The 24,394-nt window shown below is 36.5% G+C and overlaps 1 protein-coding gene across 13 annotated transcripts in view; it reads right to left on the bottom strand.

Moving 5' to 3' along the window:
* The window catches only part of NBEA (neurobeachin), a 730,940-nt gene that overhangs the window by 516,685 nt on the left and 189,861 nt on the right, over positions 1 to 24,394 (bottom strand). For all 13 annotated transcript variants that reach the window (XM_078375287.1, XM_078375291.1, XM_078375289.1 and 10 more), the window contains 4 exons: positions 15,784 to 15,892; positions 1,810 to 1,891; positions 1,465 to 1,588; positions 97 to 289 (listed from right to left, as the gene is read on the bottom strand). In XM_078375287.1, coding sequence (XP_078231413.1) covers positions 97 to 289; positions 1,465 to 1,588; positions 1,810 to 1,891; positions 15,784 to 15,892 — 508 coding nt within the window. The remainder of the gene's footprint in view (positions 1 to 96; positions 290 to 1,464; positions 1,589 to 1,809; positions 1,892 to 15,783; positions 15,893 to 24,394) is intronic.

Raw genomic sequence — 24,394 nt, 5'->3', positions numbered from 1 at the left:
TCTAAGATGCCCACAAGATGGCACCAGATGCATATTTGTAACCATTTAATCCACTGCTTTAACTCTGAGGATATAAAATGTTAAATCTCGTGTTACCTTGGAATGGGCTATTGAGAGCGTATCCACCCAGACCCTCCAGCCTCCCCATTCATATTTTATTGCATGATACAAAAGAATCCGGAAGATATTGTAGACCATTTCAGTAATCTTCTGTTCTTCAGAATTTTTGGGATTGATATAGCCAAGAGAAAACATCCAATCCTGCCACACTGAACACTGCAATAAGCATCTACAGAGAAAAAAATTAGATCTCATTAAAAATACCCAAATTAAGTTAGAATATATTATTTTGAAATTTTGATAAAGTGAAAATATGATCTGATCTGACCTCAGTAAAGCAAGGTGTACAGTCAGGCTGCATATTCTATATTTCATACTTGGATTGACTTTCTCTATTTCTCTACCTGAAAATATCCTAATTATCATTCAAAATCTTTCCTAACTTTCACAGTTTTACTTACTGCTTCTCTACTTTCTTACCACCTTTGTCACTCACAATGTACTTAACACATTATACATTAATCATTGCTTTATGGTTTTATTTCCCACTGGAATATACTCAGACTGTGTACTAATACTACCTTGTGTAGCACAGGGTCTCACATTGCACTCAATAGGCACTCAATCAATATATGTTAAATTACAGACTCAATCAATGACTACCACAGAGTTCATGGCCTCAGACTCTACCCCATGTTCTAACTAACTAGCTTAAAAATGTACAACAGGCTGGGTGTGGTGGCTCACGACTGTAATCCCAGCACTTTGGGAGGCAGAGGCAGGTGGAGCATGAGGTCAGGAGTTTAAGACTATCCTGGCTAGGACCGTGAAACCCATCTCTACTAAAAATACAGAAATTATCAGGGCATGATGGCACATGCCTGTAGTCCCAGCTACTCAGAAGGCTAAGACAGGAGGTTGCAACCAGGAGGCAGAGGTTGCAGTGAGCTGAGACCGCACCTTTGCACTCCTCCTGGGCAACAGAGACTCCGCATCAAAACAAACAACAACAACAACAACAACAACAAAACGTACAACAATCAGCCATAAGGAAAAAGGGGTGGAAAGCATAGATGAATATGGACAAACCCAACACAATTACAACTGAAAGTTCTAGAGGTGATAGGTACCACTAAAAGGAATATTCAATTTTAAATAAGAGTTTGTTTATATGTACATTCATATCTACAAGTAAAATATAGCATCCATATAACTAAATAAAAATCACATAAAAATAAATAGAAGTATACTGAATACAGATTATGTCAAAGAAACATAAAATGCCTTTTCTGATGAGTCAAAGTATTTAGCATTATGGAAAATATTTGAAATGAATTGAAAATTAAAGAGAGAGAAAATATTAATTTTGGAATAAAGTTTTGTAATAGTATCCAAACTGCTTACCTTCTGTTTTCACGGCTGTTACTGAAAAGTTTTATCATATCAGATAAAAATAAACGACGAACTTCCATCAGCTCTGCACTGGGTGTAGAGTTTTTTAACAAAGTTGCCACCACTTTAAGAATCACTGTAAACAAAGAAAAAGAACTTGAAGATTTGTGACCATATTGTATCTTCAACTCAAAAATTATTTACAAACCTTCAAAGAAATAGCACTATAACAGGTGAGTTAAAACTGTCTTGAACTAGGTAAACATCATAATAATCTAAGGGATTAGGAAAAATTTTGCTTTAGTCTCTGTTGCCATGTGCCTACCACAATACAATAAAGAACTGCGATTTGCTCACTTGGATTCTGAATTTTCACTGTAGAATCTGGCTCTGGATGTGGTTTGTGTACGACTTGAGTACATACTTGCTCTGTCAAAATCTGAAAGATGAAGAATTTGAACTTCATTTAGAAAACAATTTAAATCATAATTGCAAAATACAGATATACAAAGAACTGCAAAAAAAAAAAAAAAAAGGCAATTCAGTCCAAATCAAAAGAAAAACTATTCTAAAGGGATTTTTTCTTTTTCTTTTTTTTGAGATAGAGTTTCACTCTTATTGCCCTGGCTGGAGCACAATGGTGCGATCTTGGCTGACTTCAACCTCTGCCTCACAGGTTCAAGAGATTCTCCTGCCTTAGCTTCCCAAATAGCTGGGATTACAGGCATGCACCACCACACCCAGATAATTTTTTTTATTTATAGTAGAGATGGGTTTCACCATGTTGATCAGGCTGGTCTCGAACTCCTGACCTCAGGTGATCCACCCACCCTGGCCTCCCAAAGTGCTGGGATTACAGACATGAGCCACTGTGCCCGGCCCTAAAGGAACTTTTAAATGAATTCCACGTACTTCTAAACTCTGACTCTGTCTTCACCAAATTTTACTGATTATTTATAGATACAAAACCAGAACCAGTATCTATAGAAAGAAAGATTAATTAGGAAATTTGTGAATTTATTGTTTGAATTACCTTTTCAGTGTTCATAAAATTACCTTTTTTTTTTTTTTTTTTCCCAGAAACAGAATCTATGACACTCAGGCTGGACTGCAGTGTCACAATCATGGCTCACTGCAGCCTCCAATTCCTGGACTCAAGCGATCCTCCTGCCTCAGTCTCCTAAGTAGCTGGGACTACAGGTTCATGCCACCACTTCCAGCTAATTATTTGTTTAATTTTTTTAGTAAAGATGGGGTCTCACTTTATTGCCCAGGCTGGTCTTGAACTCCTGGGCTCATATGATCCTTCTGCTTCAGTTTCTCAAAGTGCTGGGATTAAACGTATGAGCCACCACACCTAGCCCCTACTTCAGTAAGTGTGACAAGGGAAAGTTTTTCCTAACAATGTGGTTTGTTGTTATTTTTTAAATGAGTTTTTAAGTTCTTTCAAATACAAACAACAGTTGACCAAATAAAGGAAAGAGAATTCTAAAACATTTACTAACTTTCCCACTGAAACGTGGGCTCTACAAGAGGAGGGCTTTGAACATCATCTTCACTGTTATATTCCTAGTGATCAGCACCAATGCCTGACACATACTAGTGCTCAGTAAATAGTTGTTAAAGAATAATTAATTTGATTATATATCAATAATGTATGTATGACTGCTCACTGTATTTTAGGTTTAAGCTTGTGTTTCTCTCTTCTCTTACTACATAAACCCAATGAGGTTATATTTAATAAAGACATCATTTTATATCTGTTTAGCTTTAACATGGCAAATTCTGAATGAATAGTTCTAAGTCAAGTACAAAAACTACTGCATAACTACCAAGGTTAGCTGAAAGGCCATAACTACGTTGTAGAAGCTAAAGACGGAAAAAGTAAACAGAGAGAGGGATGGTCTCTTCTGATTAGAAAAAGACCATGACATCCAGAAGTCTCATTTTTCTTCCCTTTCTGCTCAGACTAAGACGGGATGTTTACTTAAGTATATTTGGAATGTTCATGAAAAAGATATTGACTTGAAATAAAAACTGCCCTACTATCAAATGATAAATATAGAATATATTCACCCCTGTTCTCATTCTTATACTTTTGATGAAACTAAACACTTCCTTGTTAAAACTAAACAGTGTTTCAGAACCCTCTAAACAGAGCACCCCGTACATGCACTTCTAATCTAATGGGGTTGACATGAAATAAAATGTCTTTGAATATCATATACTAAAGAAAAATCACTTACTGCTTGGTATATGCCTATATAAGGAGTTTTCATACCAACTTGCCCCAAAGACCCTGGTGTACAGCTATAGCTGAGGGGATGAGATCCCAGAAAATTGGGGTTATAAATAAAGGATTCAAAGTAACTTCTGATGAGCTTGAAGGAAAACAGAACATACTCTCTCATCATAGTTAAAATGTTCTCAACCAAAAGAGAATAAATCGCATTGCCCAAGAAACAAAAGTGTTTATACTGTCTTTTTAAGTCCCTACTTTATCATCTAACAATGAAAGGAATAATTGTCTTGCCTAGCTAATAAAACTGCTAGGAAGATTAAATAAGTCTTCACATATGGAAGCAGTTTGAAAACTAAAACATTTTCAATTACAAGTGTTTTTTAAATTACAAATATATATTCAGATACTCAAGTCAAAATGTATTTATTAATAACCAGTTATGTGTCCGCACTCTGCTAAATGTTTGGAGATGGAAAATACATTGCTAGGTGCAACTACATTTCTAGTAGCAATTTATTTAATCATTGTGTTGGAAGCAGGCATAAATGTACGGCATATTAAGTAACAAAACATGGCAGACTATTAAGCACTTATGTAAGTTTAAAAAGGGAGAAAGGGAAAAATGAGATAAATAAAAAGAGATGAATGTAGACGCAAACATTTTAATGAAAGGATAGGACTCAAGATGGGCCCAAAAAGGTTTGACTGGCTTGGATTGGTAAGAGATATGTACAGTAACCCTAATCCACTAAAACAAAATTGTACGGATGTTCAGAGCTGGATATGGATATGAAAACCATGTGCATTTAATACTTATAGCACATCTCAATTCATACAAGCCACATTTTAAGTGTTCAATAGCCACATGTCCCCAGTGGCTATAATGCAAGTATTCGACAGGGAGGAAAACAATAGTGAATCTAAGCATGGAGGTAACTTTATATGCTATATACAGAGATACATCTGAGCCCAGCATTACACATTGAAATTTCATTTTATAAATGCAATTATTTTGCAATTCATGTGTTACAGAACTTTAGGCTGGAGCAGGAGCTACTGAAGCTATCTTTCTGATGCACCTGCTCCCCAGCTTCATCATGCATACGTCATTTTATAGTATTACTACGCTCAAATTTTTGAGATGAGGTGGTAAAAATGGGTGGTAACCCTGCTGTTGCATCTAAGTGCCACTGTAGGTATTTGGGTAAGATAATCTTTACAGGTTTGGATAAGCCATCTAACTTTGTGACTTTTTCTTCTGTGAACAGAAAGTTTGAATAAGATGGTATATAACATACAGTCCACCCCTGAGATTCTATAATTTTGAGAAAAGTTTTATTAAGTCCTTTGTTTTTAAGTTGACTAAGTCGTAAAATGATTGCATTAATTAACCCTTACAGAAACAGTTAATATGAAAAATATATGTTTTCCTTTAAACTGGCTAATTAAGGAACAAAGCTCTCATTTAGGTTGTAAGATCTTACACTTGGCTCCTGTGTCACCACAAGATGTTTAACTAAATTAAGAAATCAGTATGCAAAAAGAACCTATAAAGCAAAAATAGTATCACAATGAAGTAATGAAACAGATATTATTGTTGAGATTTACAAGTATATTAAATATAAAAATCTCCTTATTTTGTCTGCAGAAAACATATTCTAAAAATCAAACAATTCTTAAGTATATCAGGGAGTGCTACAAATCATTAACAAAAGAAAAACATAATTAGTCATAATTTGGAGATGGAGTAACAAAGCAAAACTGAAGATACAAATAGAATTTAAGATACAAGTTTTACAAATATTAGAATTCCTAAACAATATGTATATAAAATAGTGTTGAGTAATTTCAAAAGGAAATCCATTAAAATTAACTCAAATATGAGTATATATTCTACAGAATAAATGCACCTAACAAAACTACAAACATAAATATTTTCTTAATAATTTTTTTGGTTTTCAAAATAATTAAGATAGACTTTACATCTCACAACTTATATAATGTTGTCTGACAAGTCCTGCTAAAAAATCTGATTTTGTGTCTTAAAATTTATTGTTTACTGTATTACAAGCATCATATCAGACTTAAAAAAATTAAAGATCACTGGAACATGGTCTTTATCCTAGTAAAACTTCAAAAAATTTTATTAAAATAACATAGAATCTTGTTCTGAGAGTGAGAGTCTCGTTTTTCACCCAGGCTGGAGTGCAGTGGAGCAATCTCAGCTCACTGCAACCTCCGCCTCCTGGATTAGAGCTATTCTCCTGCTTCAGCCTCCCAAGTAACTGGAATTACAGGTATACACCACCACACTGGGCTAATTGTTTGTATTTTTAGAAGAGACTGGGTTTCACCAGTCTGGTGACTGGTTCACCAGCCAGGCTGGTCTTGAACTCCTGACCTCAAGTGATCAACCCACCTCGGCCTATCAAAGTGCTGGGATTACATGCATAAGCCACTGTGCCTAGCCTATTTTCTATTCTACTCTAAATTATCATTATCAACAACATAAGCTGTTTGTATCCATTCCTAGAATTGTACTAATATTTATTTTGAGACACTGCTGAGATTAAGGTAATTTCCCCAAACTAATAAGAAGAAAATGAAGATTAAAAAAAGGTTTCAAACTCTGAATTATCAAATAACTAATCGCGCTAAGAGTACAAAACCTGGCTGATGATAACAAGATGAATTAAACCTACGCAGAGAGTCTGGAAGCAATTTTGTTTTTCAGTTCAATTTCCTTGACTATATTAATGAAAATTTAAGTTGATACCCAACACACAAATTAATTTTTTTGCAACTAGACTGGACCCACCAAAAGAGGTAATGTTTAAACTCTGGTGATCTAGAAAGAGTAATCCATTGTCTTGTCATTCTGATTATACAGTTTGGTTTGGCAGTAGTACTAAAGACACTTTCTGCTATTTTGTAGGATTAACAATGCTAACCATTCATTTATCATGTTTCTCTCTTAGCATTTTGCACACTTACATTAACTTTTCTTTTTAGCATATGGGTTCATTATAAACTCTGAGTCCTTCAAAATTTATTTCAATTAACCATGATTATTATTCTATTTTAAAAACATATATTATTACCAAATTGGTCAGAGACCTGTAAGTTGGTTCCTTGATCATTTCAGGAGCTCTGCCTCATCCCACATCCAGTATCAGAAAATCCAAACTTATCGTGACGTTTCCTTATCTAAGACATAGGACCAGCAACTATTTGGCTTTGTTTTGTGTAGAATATCACTAGAGACCAAAATCAGGATGCTAGGAATACACAGAAGTATAGGTGGTAGGTAAAAATGCCACTGTATTAGTGCTGAGCTGTTTTTCGGGAAGACTAACAGAAATACATATATGTGTGTATACATGTATATGAAATTTTCTTATTTAAAGGTTAGGAGTATACAATGGTTTTTCAAACTCAGCGTATTATGTTATTATGCAATACTCTTAATATAAACTTTCATGGACTACACAGACTTTGTACTCTATTATGAATAAGAGGTCAAAATAAGCAGATGCTCAAAAATTTACGTAGGTAAAACAATTAAAAACTTACATACGCATCACTGACCAAAGCAATTAGTAGGTTTAAAAAAATCAAACATAAACACAAGTTCATCAATATTAGGCCCTGGCCTTCAGAAGCCTAATCTGATATTGTAGCAGGTCCTCAGAGGAGGACTTCAATGCTGTCAACTGAAGAGAAAGTCTTACATTTTTGCATTATGCACATATATCACAGAACTTACCTTTTTATGATTATTTATTACTAGCATGACATAGAGCAAATTATTTAACCTGAGAGTCTTAGTCTGTCTGTTTTAAATAGCAATAAAAAAGACCATTATCTTAGGGTAGTTGCAAGATCTGAAACAATATACACAAATAATTTACCCTGTTTGTCATAAGAAGTGCCCAATAAAAGGTAGTTACTATTACTAGGGAAATACAGTATCAGAATAAAGAAAGGAAATGGCCTCATTAAACTCTGCACAGGGAAAAGCCATTATGTTAGTACTTACTCAGTTCTGTATGCTAAATATTGAAACAATACTAAAACACGATTACAATTCAAAAAGGCATTGTTCAGAAAGGGATAGCCTACTAATGTCATGATTTGAGGAATGACTGACACAAAATGGGAATATTAAGCTCAGAAACAAACAAATCAGAGTAGTCAGTAGGTTTCTTCACTAATCTGAAGAGCAGCCATCCCTAAATTTACTCATGAGGACATAAAATAGAGAAAAAATGCATTGTTAAAAGTAGTATTATAGAGCAGGGGTCAGAAAACTATGGCCTGTGGGCCAAATCGAGCCTGCCACCTGTTTCTGTAATACTGTTTTACTAGAAAACAGCCTGTCTGGTTCATACTGCCTATGGCTGCTTCTGAGCTATAACAGACGTGAGTAGTTGTGTCAGGTACTATATACCCACAAAGCCTGAAAATATTACTATCTGTCCCTTTACCAGAGAAGTTTGCCCTTCCCAGCTATAAACGAGCATTTTGTGATAAATACCTCTGTAATGGTAAGTGCAACAAGCTGACAGGAAAACTGTATTTAGGATGACATTTTATAAAAGTCGTGTGTGCATTTGTGTATGAATTGAGAAAGACATATTCTTAAGTATTAATTAGAAAGTGATGGCTAAATTTTATTCTGGTGCTTTTCTACATTTTCCAACTTTTTGCAATGATGCATATTAATTCTGATGTAAGATTATAATACAGCTTGTAGAGAAAAGAACAACAAACGGGAGTGAAATTTCTCTGCAGTGCTGTAGAGCAGTGGTCAGCAAACTTTTATAGACAAGATCAGACAGTATTTTAGGATCTGTGGATCATTATAATCTCTATTACTACCAAACAACTCTGTCACTGTAGTGTCAAGTGGCCAATGGACTTTACTTAAGGAGTTAAGTTCTATAAAACTTTATTTGTGCACAAGGGAAGCAGCTGTAAACACTCTTGCATGCAACTCTTTCTCTTGAGTATACCCACACTCCCCTTTCTTGAGTGTGTACTTTTCTCCTTGTGATAAATCTCTATGTTTTCATTATTTTCTGACTCCTCCTTGAACTCCTTCTCACAATGGTATCAAGGGCCTGAACATCAGCTGAAGTCAAGGTCCCACCAGTGTTTGGAAATCTCACCTTGCCCACCTGTATTATCTTCATGATGAGCAAGGCTGGAGCATCATCAGCCCCATTTTAGAATCACTGGCAGTCAGTCACCCCAAGAACAAGTCAAAGCCAAGGGTAACTCTCTTTCAGAAAATGGAGTGCAATAGCCAAAGAACAGGATCCTAAATTTTAATACCATCTTATAATTCAATTTTTTGTGTGTGAACATCAGAAGAAATGGACTCAAATGTTTTATGTACAGGCCTTCATGGTTCTTTATTAAAACCCTGAGCTTTGCAGGAATTCCTACCTTTGTTATGCTCATATCCCTTTCTTTAAGGGAACCAAATGAAGAACCAGATATCCTAGATGATTCCCTTTTGGAAAATATACCTCTCCAGAGCCTTCCCCCACCTCCTAACCCAGACACAGTCTGGCACCCGCAGCAGCTTTTCCCTGTCACTCAGCTCCACCTTTGACTCCCCAGTCCAGTCTTCTCCTAGGTCTACTCCAGCCCCCAGACTCCCACTAGTCTGCCTCCTTACCATCCTATATGCCCTTCCCTACCAAAGCAACGGAGCCCTGCTGGGGTCACCTGCAGTGATGTTTCTTATCCTTCTAAGGGACCATTGTAAGTTATGCCCTCTTAGGGAGGTGGCCAGTGGAGATGCTGGGATCATTCAGATATATGTACCTTCTATAATGTCTAATCTAGCACGACCCAGACAGAGGTTGAGCTGATTTTCAACTAAATTCATAAAGGAATTCTGGGCTTTCTCACTCTCATTTGAGTTAACTTGGGGAGATACTCCTGTTCCATGTGTTGCACCCCCGAAGAAAAGCAGAATATTTGGGCAGAGGCCCAGGTTTATGCTTAGCCACTTATCATCTGAAGAATATGCTGTGGGGGCCACGTCCAGTTAACAATGACTAACTGGAACTATTGACAGGGTCAAGTTGATCTAAGAAAAAGAAATCATATGTTGATTTGTTTAGTGAAGGGAATGAAAAAATGTACACAAAGCCTGTGGACTATAATAAAATAAAAGAAATAAAGAAACAATGAAAACCCAGTCCAGAGATCCCTTGGGGAGGCCCTAAGAAAATATACTAACATTAACCCCAATGCTGATGCTCGCCAAACTTTACTCACACACACTTTATTAGCCAGCCAGCACCTGACATCAGAAGAAAACCAAAGAAATTGGCTTTGGGATCCCAATGCCTATTAATCAAATGCTTGACTGATGTAGCTTTCATGGTATTCAATAACAGGGATAGGGCTGAATATGCTGAAAGGATCTAGTGTGGCAAAAAATGAGATAGACAACAGGCCCAAATGATAGTAGTCACTATAAGCGGCACCTGGCCACCTTAGGGTCAACCAGAGGGACGCTTCACCCATGGACCAAGCAGGCCTACCAGAAAACTTAATGATAATGGTCGCTGCTTCAACTGTTGAGAGGTGTGGCATTGGTGCAATAAATGTCCCAGCCAAGGGAGCCCACCCAGACCCTGTCCTTACTACAAGCAGGAGGGCCACAGGAAACGGGATTGCCCTCAGCTCCAAAGGCAGAGAAGGAAACTTGATGCCATAATGGTCATAACCAAGGACTGAAGGGACCCAAGGTTCCTGGTGGCTTCCACAAAAGGCATGGTCATCACAACTAAGGAGCTTTGGGTGATTCAACATGGCAGGTAAGAGTTAGGGAGGTGGCCAGTGGAGATGCTGGGATCATTCAGATATATGTACCTTCTATAATGTCTAATCTAGCACGACCCAGACAGAGGTTGAGCTGATTTAATTTCTTAACTGATCCAGGGGCAAGTTACTCTGTCCTAAAGGCCAGTCCTGGACCTTATCTTCCAATAACTGCACTGTCATGGATGTTGACAGCACTCCAAAATCAAAACACTTTGCTTTACCCCTGAGCTGCAGGCTATAAAACTCTGTGTCCCATTTCTTTATTGGAATGGGATTTCCTGGCCAGTGTTGGAGTTACTTTACATTTATCAGGCCCTGGGAAACATTCCTTTCAAGTACTGGCAATACTATTTTTTTGTTTTTTGATGCCAGTATCAAACAGGAGATTCCTTCCAAAGTAAGATCTGGAAATGGACTTATTAGTATGAGACCAAGAAACCCCTGGCAAAGAAATACATGCTCAGCCAGTGATCATCTCTCTAAAAGACAAAAATAATTTCCCACATAAGCATCAATATCTCCTCAAACAAGAAGCCATGTTAAGACTCTAACCTTTAATTGGTAAGTTTTTAAAACATGGTTTCCTAGTTCCATGTCAGTCTCCTTGTAATAGACCTGTCCTCCCTATCCAAAAACAAAATGAAGAATATGTCTAGTTCAAGGCTTATAAGCCATTAATGAAGCTGTAATTCCCTTACATCCCATAGTGTCAAATCCTTCTACCATATTTATCTAAATATCAGAAGACGCCAATTGGTTCACAATATTAGATCTTAAGGATGCTTTCTTTTGTATCCCTTTATGCCCTGTCAATATCTGATAGATTTTGAGTGAACAAATCCTGAAAACAGTATTTCCTGGGAGTACAGCTGGGTCATACTGCCACAGGGCTTTATGCATAGACTTGGCATGAGAAATAGGAAGCTAGAGCCAGAAAGGGAAGCCATACTCTAATATGTGGATGACATCCTTGTATGCAGACCCACTAAAGAGGCCTCAGGTAAGAATTTTATTCAAGTTCTAAACCTCCAGAGAGAAAGGGTATCCAGTCTCTCCGTCCAAGGCCCAGATACTCTAAACTGGAAATAAAATATCTGGGGTACATCCTAAGCCCAGGAAACTATACCCTGTCCATCAAACAAGAGGAAGCTATCTTAAAGGTCAGGCCTCTACAACCGAAGAAGCAACTCAGAACTTTCCTTGGTATGGCAGGAATTTGCAAGATTTGGACCCCAGAATTACTGTATGAAGCTCTAACAGGGCAAAAGCATGAACTGCTTGAATGGTCAAGGAAGTAAGAGGCTTTATGTTCTAGATGAACAAAAGGGGTGTGCATAGTAATAAACCACACCTGTTGTTCTTATATTAACGATTCAGGATTCGCTGAACTGCAGGTTCAAAAGATTTACCAACATAATTTCAATATAATTCCACTGCTCAAACCATCTAAGACTCCACCAAGAACACCTACCAAGGGTAATACAGTTCTTTCCTTTGACCTTCAACAGCTATCTCACCAAAGAACACCTAGCAAGTGTAATACAGTTCCTTCCTTTGACCTTCAACGGCTATCTCACCAAAGAACACCTAGCAAGTGTAATACAGTTCCTTCCTTTGACCTTCAACGGCTATCTCACCAAAGAACACCTAGCAAGTGTAATACAGTTCCTTCCTTTGACCTTCAACGGCTATCTCACCAAAGAACACCTAGCAAGTGTAATACAGTTCCTTCCTTTGACCTTCAACGGCTATCTCACCAAAGAACACCTAGCAAGTGTAATACAGTTCCTTCCTTTGACCTTCAATGGCTATCTCACCAAAGAACACCTAGCAAGTGTAATACAGTTCCTTCCTTTGACCTTCAACGGCTATCTCACCAAAGAACACCTAGCAAGTGTAATACAGTTCCTTCCTTTGACCTTCAACGGCTATCTCACCAAAGAACACCTAGCAAGTGTAATACAGTTCCTTCCTTTGACCTTCAACGGCTATCTCACCAAAGAACACCTAGCAAGTGTAATACAGTTCCTTCCTTTGACCTTCAACGGCTATCTCACCAAAGAACACCTAGCAAGTGTAATACAGTTCCTTCCTTTGACCTTCAACGGCTATCTCACCAAAGAACACCTAGCAAGTGTAATACAGTTCCTTCCTTTGACCTTCAACGGCTATCTCACCAAAGAACACCTAGCAAGTGTAATACAGTTCCTTCCTTTGACCTTCAACGGCTATCTCACCAAAGAACACCTAGCAAGTGTAATACAGTTCCTTCCTTTGACCTTCAACGGCTATCTCACCAAAGAACACCTAGCAAGTGTAATACAGTTCCTTCCTTTGACCTTCAACGGCTATCTCACCAAAGAACACCTAGCAAGTGTAATACAGTTCCTTCCTTTGACCTTCAACGGCTATCTCACCAAAGAACACCTAGCAAGTGTAATACAGTTCCTTCCTTTGACCTTCAACAGCGATCTTATTACTATTACTCTTTCTCCTTAGTTCTTTAACCTGCTTGTAAGTTTTTTCTCCTCTCCACTGCAGCAGTTCCATGTCAAAATGATGGCCATGCAATGATTTCAATCCCTGCCTTAGATTCAGAGTCTCCTGATGACTCACCTTTGAAACCCTTAGGCCAGGCAGCCAGAGATTTCCATGCCCTTGCTAGGCAAGGCCAACATCTCTAATCAGCAGAAAGTAGATACAGAAGGCTGACCTTCTCCCTCATCAATCCCGAAGAATGAGAGATGGAAATCTCTGAAGGGGAGGGGGAAATAGAACAGGAATAATACAGGGTGGCTGCAGGAAAATAAAAAAACTCCAGGCAGCAGTTTCGTATAACTAGCAAAAGGAAACTATTGAAATAGCTGCAGAAGCTAGGGGTTGATAAGACCCTGAAAAGCCAGGATGAGAGTCAAGATAGCTAAGGCTGAGTGGACTCCATACGGATCTGACAGAGGTTCACCTAGGATCTCATTATACACTCACTGATATACTACATCACACATCCACCAGCACTGTAATGGTTCCAGGAACACCCATATCTGGTGTAAAACTAGATAGCATCACAGTTCTGAGAAATAGCCACCCTTCATAGCAATCTTTACGCATATTCCATCCCTTGGTTAAAGAAAGTCATAAAGGTAGCAACTCCAAAAACCGTTGCTTGTAATTCTCTCTTAAGTATGCTAGGCCGGGCGCGGTAGCTCAAGCCTGTAATCCCAGCACTTTGGGAGGCCAAGGCGGGTGGATCAAGAGGTCAACATGGTGAAACCCCGTCTCTACTAAAAATAGAAAAAAAAAATTAGCTGGGTACGGTGGCGCGTGCCTGTAATCCCAGCTACTCAGGAGGCTGAGGCAGGAGAATTGCCTGAACCTAGGAGGCGGAGGTTGTGGTGAGCTGAGATCGTGCCATTGCAGTCCAGCCTGGGTAACAAGAGCGAAACTCCGTCTCAAAAAAAAAAAAGTATGCTCACGCTCCCCTTTCTTGAGTGTGTACTTTTCTCTTTGCAATAAATCTCTGTACTTTTCCTTAAAAGAACCCAATCAAACAAAAACTTTTATTTGCAGACAATGAAATCTGAATTTCATATAATTGAACAAATTCCAAAATACTTTTTCCCACATCATTTAAAAATGTAAAAACTATTCTGTTTGAGGGCTGTGCAAAATCTGAAATTGAGCTGATCTGTTCCATGGCTTACATGAAAAGAAACAGATTAGAGAAGTGTAAATTTGTTTTTGTTTTTGTTTTTTTTTCGAAGGGGACAGGGTATCACTTGATCACTCAGGCTGGAATGCAGTGGTGCAATCTCAGCTCAGTGTAGCCTTGACCTCCTGGGCTCAAGCAATCCTCCTGCCTCAGCCCCCGACGTAGCTGGGACTACAGGTTAATTTAAAATATAGAACAACTCCATTCAGAATATCAGCATCTGCCTTTCTCAATATCTCCCATTTTCATTTTTAAAAGATTTTGTAAAGAAATCTACAATGATGAGACATTCTGTTTAATGTTTTCTGACCACAACTCTTCTGGGTTAGGAATAACATTATGAATATTTAGCAGTACCTAAGAGTATTCTCTCAGCATGACTATAATGCCCTTGCATAACTGACATAAAGCTTTGCCATCTAAATCTATAACAAAGTAATCTATACCCCCACTATATTTCAAAGTATGAGGTTAGAAATCCACTTTTCTTTTCTTGTTTTGACATGATGGATATTCGCTGGTATTTAAAAGCAAAAAACTTAGTTTTGGCAATACAGGTGGCACATGAAACACTGTTCAGTTATTACATCACTGTAATCTCTAGTTTGCCAAGCAACAGTGCAAGGTGAGGAGAGCATAACAAATATTCTTGTTACAAGTCTTTAACTCTGTGGTTGTGGCACAAAAGCAGCCATACGCAATGGCTAAACAAATGAGTGTAACTGTGCTCACTAAAATGTAAAATCCTATGCATTTTACAAGTCATACATTGTTTTTCTTTTGATTATTTTCAACCATTTAGACATACAAAAAGCATCCTTAACTTAGAGCCTTACAAAAATGGATGCTGGCAGTTAGCCCTTGTGCTAGAGAAAAGAACCGGGACCACTGATGATCAGTTATAGGAAAGCAGAGTTAAGGTTAATGTAAGGGGACATTACTAACATTTGACTAGCATTTAAAAATGAAAGTAGCCACTGTATGAGATAGTATACACATTCATGGAAAATATTGAGCCAAAAGCTGTTCCATCTGTTGGAAATGATGAGAAAGGAACTTCTAAATTGAAATAATGAGAGCCAAAGATGCTTCCAGATACAATTTTTGCAAGTAATTCTTACCTAAATTTTATCCCAGTAGCAACTCTAGCTTAATATTAGCAGTGGATAGCTAATAGAAGCAGAAAGGGAGAGAGAAGGAAGGAGAGAAAAAAACAGAGCAGTGGGGATGGGGAAGCAGAACTAATATAAGATACGTAATAGATGTAGTTTTATGTTAGAAAGACTTTGCGTGAATCCAGTCAGCCAACCCATACTTGAATAAAAGCTCTTGGATCAACATAAAGAGATTGGCAAAAACTGTACATTGATGTGTTTTAAAATAAAATAAAAATATAAGATATGTATTCATTTTTTAATGATTCTGGTTTAATTAGGTTTTAGATTAACAGACCAACTACTCATTTCAGTTGCGTAGATTAAGAGGGTTTCCATGTATACACTTAAAACTTTCATCACACATTTTTTATTTTTACCTCATAAAGTGTGTTGTATGTGGTGACAGTCACAGTGTTTGTATGCAACATCAGCCTTTCTCCAAGTAGAGTGAAAAGACTATGGGTGTGCATAATTTCAACTTTTCTCCTGGAGAGAAGGGGGAAAAATAAAACACCATGAAGCACATTGGATTATCAGATCACATGACTTTGAGATAAGAGAAAACAATTTACAGGCAGATACAGAATCATACAAGTAATTATTTTTATGAACTTCCATCTAAAGAAACAAGTTTATAACACAACTGTGTCCGAAAGTTCCAAGACGACTACTGAAAGACTTCTGAAATAAAGTATCTGTGTGAACTAAAATGTGAAATATACGAATTATGCAATATTACATAAGTATCATTGTTATTTTCAAATTTGTAATGACAATTTAGAAGTAATTTTATTGGGTTAAAACTACTGGTTTCCCCTATCATAGAGACGACTTAATTTTTAAATAATTTCTGTCCAAATTCAAAGTTTATGACATAGTCTGTAACAAACTTTAACATCCAGAATCTAAAATTATGGTTAAAAATAAATACTTTAGCTTAATGTTGGGGTCATAAAATAAAATAATTCTGCCTAATTAAAGAAAATTCATCATTGCTTGTCACTTTTAAAATCCATGTCTACCAATGGATTTTAAAAATACCTTTCTACTTAATGTTGGCTATTTAATTGTGTCCCTCCCACGCCCTAAAAATACCTTTCTACTTAATGTTGGCTATTTGATTGTGTCCCTCCCACGCCCATAATTAGGATAGAAGTTTCTATTAAAGACCTCTTGGAACTCTTAATACAGATGTGGACATCAGAATAAAGGAACCAGAGTGTGGTGATTACTTGAGCTGTAGTTCAAGAATTACTACAGGCCTCTCATTTGTGTCACTTCCTTAGAATTCAAGATCTGGGCCAGGTTCTGTAGCTCACGCCTGTAATCCAAGCATATTGGGAGGCCAAGGTGGGTGGATAACAAGGTCAGGAGTTCAAGACCAGCCTGGCCAATACAGTGAAATCCCGTCTCTACTAAAAACAAAAAAATTAGACAGGTGTGGTGGTGGCACCTGTAGTTCCAGCCACTCAGGAGGCTGAGGCAGAAGAATCATTGGAACTCAGGAGGCAGAGGTTGCAGCGAGCCAAGATTGCGCCACTGCACTCTAGCCTGGGCAACAGAGACAGACACTGTCTCAAGGGAAAAAAAAAAAAGGACTCAAGATCTGGATCATTTTCTCTCCCAACTCTCAGTATTTCATTTCTTTCTTGGATTTTCTATTGTTCTCTGGATTTGGCAACTATGACAGAGTCTGACAAAGTAATCATCAAACTTCGGTTTCTTTCTTGTGGAGTCCACATCTAAATTACATTTCCAGCCTCTCTTACAGCTAAGTGTGGCCATTTAATTGAGTTCTAGCCAATAAAATGTGAACAGAAAATTTGTAGATTATTTTTAGGCCTGGCTCATAGGAAAAGCACTCACGAACATTTTCCATGCTGCTTTCCCAAGCCAGCAACACAGGATCCACAGGAGGAAAACAATGGAGCCACAAGGTGGAAGAAGCTGCCTGGGTCTCTAAATCAACTGCTTAGGAAAACCTATTTGGATTTTAAGTGAACATTAAAAAAACTACTAGCCTGGTAAGTGACTAGAATTTCAGTGTTTATCAGTGACGGCAACTGTTGTTACCTTAATTAATACTGAAATCAAATGAAGCATTTATGTGTGTACCATTCATCTGCAAGAGATCTCTTCTAACATCAGCCTCCAAGATCTACACTCCATTACAAAAGACACAGGACTGCTGATCCCTCACCCTAGCCACCTCAATCAAAGCAAGGAAACAGCAAAATGACCTAAACTCAAGAGGAAGCCAGGGCATCTGTCCTGTGGCTGTCTTTGCAAAACACTTAAATATGATTGAAAAAGGTCAAATGACTATTTTTAAAAAAATCAGGGCTAATGAGCATTATGGGACTATGGAGGCGAAGGTTTCAATCTCTTCCAACTCAAGCCTCACCCAAGAAAAGGAGGCCTTAAGTGTTCCTTTACTGCCAATCAGGAAAGAACAAATGACAAAGCATTGCTGTTGAAGCAGATCTCTGCTAGAAGGAGCTGGTAAATATATGTCTAAATTAGTCGATCTGAAGGCCAGCTCAGTGGCTCGTGCCTGTAACCTTATCAGTTTGGGAGGCCAAGGCAGGAGGCTCAATTGATCTCTTGAGTTTGAGACTAGCCTGGACAACACAGCAAGACCTCACCTTTATTTAAAACAAAATTAAAAATAAAAATAAAAAAATTAGCTGGGCATAGTGGCAGGTTCCTGTAATCCCAGCTACTCAAGAAGGGAAGGATGGCTTGATTCGTGGAGATCAAGGCTGCAGCGAGTTTGGGCCACTGCACTCCAGCCTGAGCAAGAGTGAGACTTGATCTCAAAAAAGTTAATTAGTTAATAAATTAGGCTATCTGAAATTTAGAATAATCTCTCAACTGTGCCACTACTTCTTCAGCTACCAAAGAAATCCATGCCCTCTTGATTATCGCCTCCAATGCAAATGTTTTTACAGATGCTTAATTCTAGGTTTGGGGGAACTTTAAGATACTGTGCATACACAAGGGAAGAGATAGGTCAGCTTTCTCCTATAGTTTGCTTTAAAATAATACTTACCAATAAACTTTACTGCACAGTAGTCAAGAGATAAACAAAATGCCATCCATCATCTGTCAGCAAATGGTGCACTAGCCCTGTATACCACATGACTTTGTTCCTTATGTGACTTTGTTCCTTATATGACTCTATGGATTTAGCTCAGGAAAGGCTTCAGTGGGGTATTTGCTGGAAAAACTAACCTCATAATTACCTTCAAGACCTAAAGAGAGTTCAGTTTTTAGTGCCATTTTGTTTTATATCTTGAGTTTGACAGGATTTCTCCCCATATGGATCGAGAGTGTAATCTATTTCTTTTTACAGAATCTGGTAATCATGCAATTATAGATTTATTAGTTTACTATACATTCCACCGAAATGTATTTCAATTTCATTCTTCACAAAACAATCTTTTCTGGGGGGGGGTCAAAGATATTTCTTGTTGCTGGGTGTGGTGGCTCATGCCTGTAGTCCTAACACTTTGGGAGGCCAACGTAGGCAGATCACTTGAGGTCAGGGGTTCAAGACCAGCATGGCCAACATGGTAAAACACCGTCTCTACTAAAAATGCAAAAATTAGCCTAGCATGGTAGCATGCAACTATAGTTCAGCTACTCAGGAGGCTGAGGCAGGAGAGTCACCTGAACCTGTCAGGTGGAGGTTGCAGTGAGCTGGGATCATGCCACTGCACTCCAGGATGGGCAACAGAGCGAGGCTCCATCTCAAAAAAAAAAAAAAGATACTTCTTGTAACAATTCAGAAAAAATGGAAAAACAGTAAAGAAAACAAAAAAGAAAACCCATAATTCTATAACCCAGATATAATCATTATAAAAATCATTTTACATTCAGATTAACTGCTATGCATAAAAGTCCATATATGACAGACAGATAAAATGAGAGGAATACAATGGCAATTGTTCTATATAAGGTAATTTATAGTTTGTTTACTTTAAATCAATAATATATTGTATATTTTTCAGTGTCATAAAATATAACTGATAAGAATAATGGAGCATAATTGGCCGAGCACAGTGGCTCACACTTATCCTAGCACCTTTGGAGGCCGAGGCAGGAGGATCACTTGAGGTCAGGAGTTTCAGATCAGCCTGGCCAACATGGTGAAACCCTGTCTCTACTAGAAATACAAAAATTAGCAGAGCATGGTGGCAAGTGCCTGTAATCCCAGCTACTCAGGAGGCTGAGGCTGGAGAATCACTTGAACCCGGGAGCTGGAGATTGCAGTGGGCCGAGATTGTGTCACTGCACTCCAAGCTAGGTGACAGAGTAAGACTCTGTCTCAAAAAAAAAAAAAAACAAGTAGCCTAATTATTTTATCCATTCACCACTGTTAGACATTTATATAATTTCCAGCTTTTTCTACCATAAACAAACTTTTGCTGTAGGTGAATCTTTGGGGACAACCATGGTTATTTCCTTAGAATAAATTATTGTAACTGAAATGATTGGGTTAAAAGCTTTTCTATTTCAATTTTTATGAGAACTGACCTCCAAATTATGTACATTTATATTTCTACTATTAAGGTATAAATGCATTTTACCAATCTTATGTATTATAATGATCAGAAAAATAGTCAATATGGTATGTAAAAGGTAGATCTTATTTTCAATGACAAGAAATGCTGATCAATTAAAAATTTCTAACCATTTATACTACTTTCAAGAACTTCCTGATACTGTTCTGTAACCCTTTTCTCTGTGTGGTCACCTTTTTCCTACTAATTACAAGATCCCAAATAATATCAAGAAACTTATCCCTTTGTCAACTCACTGACAAATATTTTCCACTTTCTGAAATGCAAAGGATTTTTAATTTTCTTGAATAAAACCTATCAGGTTTTGATCCTGTCATTGTTTCATTTGAAGTTAACATTGGAAAGACTACCTACATCTAGCAAATACTTAATACCCATTCTTTCTAGTATAGCATTTTAAAATGATTTTTATTTTAACTCATTTTACATAATAATTGTTTAACTGGTTTTGTTAAATCATACACAATATAGAAATTCATAAAGTGTAGGGAAATAGAAAGTACAAAACTTAAAATTCTACTACCCAAAAGTAACACAATAAATAATAAACCTTAGACATCTTTTCATAGAGAGTAATGAAAGGTAAGAAAAGAGAAGGGAAGAAAGAGGGAATAAGAAATGATAGAAGAAACTCATACTAAATTTTATTTTAAATAAAAAGCATCAAAATGTTATTTTACTCATATTTAAAAGAAAAGAGATGAAACAATAAACATTTTTTTAAAACTTCAGATGACTTTACCACATGAAAGGCTACTTTTTTAATTAAAAATTTCGTGAGGCTTATAAATAGTTATGAATAAAACAACATGATACATAATTAACTAAACATTTCAAATTTAGAAAGTATCAGCCAGGTGCGGTGGCTCACACCTATAATTCCAGCACTTTGAGAGGCCAAGGCAGGCAGATCACCTAAGGTCGGGAGTTTAAGACCAGCCTGACCAACATGGAGAAATCCTGTCTCTATTAAAAAAAAAAAAATTAGCTGGAAGTGGTGACACAGGCCTGTAGTCCCAGCTACTCTGGAGGCTGAGGCAGGACAACTGTTTGAACCCAGGAGGTGGAGATTGTGGTGAGCTCAGATCGTGCCATTGCACTCCAACCTGAGCAGCAAGAGCAAACTCTGTCTCAAAAAATAAAATAAAATAATCAATTCACTCTGCATAAAGACAGATAATTAGATCCTCACACTTTATGTCACCTGATTATTTTGAGTTATATTGCTATTTGAACATCAAGGTTTCAAACACTTAAATTATGTTCATCTTAACACTGCTGTTATGTATGAGTTGTTGGGTTTTTACCTACTTCAAATGAATTCACTTCCTTGGCCACATCTTCACCATTTCTGGTTTCTTTCTTTTGATTCATCTCTCAATTGAATGAATGTCATTCAAGAGAAGATGAAGAAGTCTGCCTTCTGAATTCTGACTTGATGTCTACATACTTAATAATCTGGTGGGGTATAATATTCACCTTCTTTCAGAACTTCCAGATACTGCATATTTCTTTTGCCATTGAATTCAGCTGGGAGAAGTCTGAGGCCAGCCAAATGTTTAACCAATTGAAAGGACTTCCCTTTTTGCCTAGTTTTTTCTTTTTCTTTTTAGGAACTCCTTTTTTTTAATCACTAAACTTTGACTTAAATGCTATATGCTTTAATGTTACCATTCTGTGTCAAATTTTCCTAGAACACGGTGTACTTTTTCCATACATTACTTAAGGGACTATATCTCATTTCCAAAAGGAAATTGTTTCAGTCCTTGACTTGATCCCTCAGTGTGAATATATTAATACAAAAACTTGGAATCCCACTTCCAACACAGAACATCAATCTCAGTTCATTCTCCTTGTTTCAAAAAATAACTATTTTCACTCACCAAAAGTCCTAAAGAACAAAAATCAGCGATATCTAATAAACGCCTGTTACTCTAATGTCGAGATTATTAAGGGGGAAATCGAGGAATTCTGTTGACTTTACAGGGATAGAAATGAGGTAATGATACCTACAAAGTCTCTCCAGAATCTTTGGGTTCTTTTTTTTAGCTGTCAATATTTTGAATATATGGCTTTATGTGATGCTGCTTTCCTTCTCTGATTACATTTGAATTTGTTGTTTTGGAGGGGAAGAGACTCTATTTTACTGTATAATGTTTATTTCATTAGGTTTGGACAAGGAAAACTCTTTCATCCCTCTTTATCATTTTGATCTGGAAGCCCAGAGTTCCAACTGTTATTCTTTATAAAATGTTTGTGGTTGGGTTTTTTTGTTTTTTTGGTTTTTTTTGTTTTTTTGGCTGGGTGTGGTGACATGGTTTGAAGACTTCTCTTCTGATTTCAATTCGGAAATTATTTCCCACTGCCAATTATTAAATAATTAACATTTTAATTATGTTCCTAGCATCTAAATGTACATATATCAGGATGTGTTTCTGTGCTTTCTACACTACACCCCTTCTTTAAGTTTATTCCTTGATTTAAAGTATACTAGACTTATTATAATAAATATTCATTATTCTTATTCTTCAAACTTACTATTGACTGATACTTTTACCCATTTTTTCATCTGAGCTTTTGAAGTTTTTTATAACCCTTAAATAAAAATTTTTTAACACAATGACATTGTTTACAAAATGATTTATTAAAATTCTATCTTTTTATAACTGAGTCTTTCCATTAAGGTACATGGTATGGTTCTCCATTTACTGCATTTCAAATTTTTTAATGGTTTTCAGGAAGCAATTTATAATTGTATTTACATTTCCAATTTCCTTTGGCTATTATTGTATATATTATTCTGTAGTAAGAAGCATTAGTTACCCAAGAAGTAGATATTATTATAATTTCTGATCTTCTTCAATCTGTCAGGACAATTGTAATATTATTTCAGATTTCAATGTAAATCTCCCAAGCATTTTATTTTTAGGCTAGAATGAAGAATAACGTATGGGAACTCAATACTATATGCACCAATGTTTACAGGGAAATCATATCAAAACAGAATTCTGCACTAAGTAAGAAGAGGATAAGTCTGTTGATGATTACTAGTGAAGCAAAACCAGGCATTTTTTTGTGCTCCTGTAATTTTATCTTATTTATTAATGACTTGATATTACACCTCCCATTTTTTAATTGATGACAGAAATACTATATATGTGAGAAGAACCCAATAAACAAATACTTAGAAATATAAAGAACAAAATGATGTTATTGCCAAGAACTAGAAGTGGACCTCTTATATGTCATCATAATGTAATATATATATTTTTCTTATAATTATAATCTGTCCTATAATTTAAAAAGGCTTTCCTTATTCAAAAGCTTCTCTCTATTTTATCTCAGTGAGGTATGAGAAAGTTTGATTCATTTTGTTGGTTTCTTCAAAACATCAGCTTTGTAGTTAGTTATCTTTTCTACAGTTCAACAGTTTTTATTTTTCTGGTTACTTCATGTTAGCCTCCATCCTTACTAATTTACACTTCCTCCTTTGTTTTATTGTCCTTTAATTAATGAGTTAAATATGAATCATGTTATGAGTACAAAGTTCCTCTAACTTTTAATCTTTATTTTTCAGTAATGGAGGTATTTATTTCTGATAAAGTTTTTGCTTCAATGTACAGAAAATTTTAGATAATTTCCACCTTTTCGTTTATTTTCTTCTATTCTCTAAATGATGTCCTGACACTGCTTAATTTCTAAGTACATAAGATATTTTTCACAATTTCTTTTGTGTTTTCAGTTTCATCACATTGTGGTCAGGTAGTAGAATCCAATAATATGTCTACCTTGTTTGCTTTGTTCATTTCATGGCCCAGCACATGCCTTGTTTTTTTTCAACCTTCTTTAGCCATGAAGTATATCCTCAAAATATGTAAGACTGAACCTATTTCTGTTGAGCCAAGTTTCATTAATCTATTACTCAACATCTCTATATCTGTATGTATTATCAAATCGTCCCATTCTGAGAGATGTGTCATCTATACCGTTATTATATTTTATCAAGTTCTTATTGCACCTCAAATGAATTTTGCTTTATATTTTTGACAGGCACTGTTTGATGTTTTCAGATTTATGAACTTAACACTATCTACTTAAATTGTTCCTTTCAAACTACAAAATGCCTTTCCACATTCTCTTTTGAACTTTTAACCTCAAGTTCAGCTCATTCTGTTTTGGGCTTTCAAATCCCATCTGATTTTTATAGTGTCAACAAATTTCTGTTTTAGTCTTTTTTGCTATCTCTTTCTTTATTCAGTTATTTTTTAAAAACATAATAAATATTCATGCAGCCACCAACCAACTAACTAAATATTTCTGGATACCAGTCCATCATCCCATTCTTCACACTCTACTTGGGGATAACCCATAATCATAAATTTGTTTATTTTTCCCCATGTAT

This window comes from Callithrix jacchus, chromosome 5 (assembly GCF_049354715.1).
Source record: "Callithrix jacchus isolate 240 chromosome 5, calJac240_pri, whole genome shotgun sequence".
In the NCBI taxonomy this organism is placed as follows: Eukaryota; Metazoa; Chordata; class Mammalia; order Primates; family Cebidae; genus Callithrix; species Callithrix jacchus.
The sequence above is the reverse complement of the archived record's forward strand: the minus strand, read 5'-3'. Positions and strand labels throughout refer to the sequence as shown.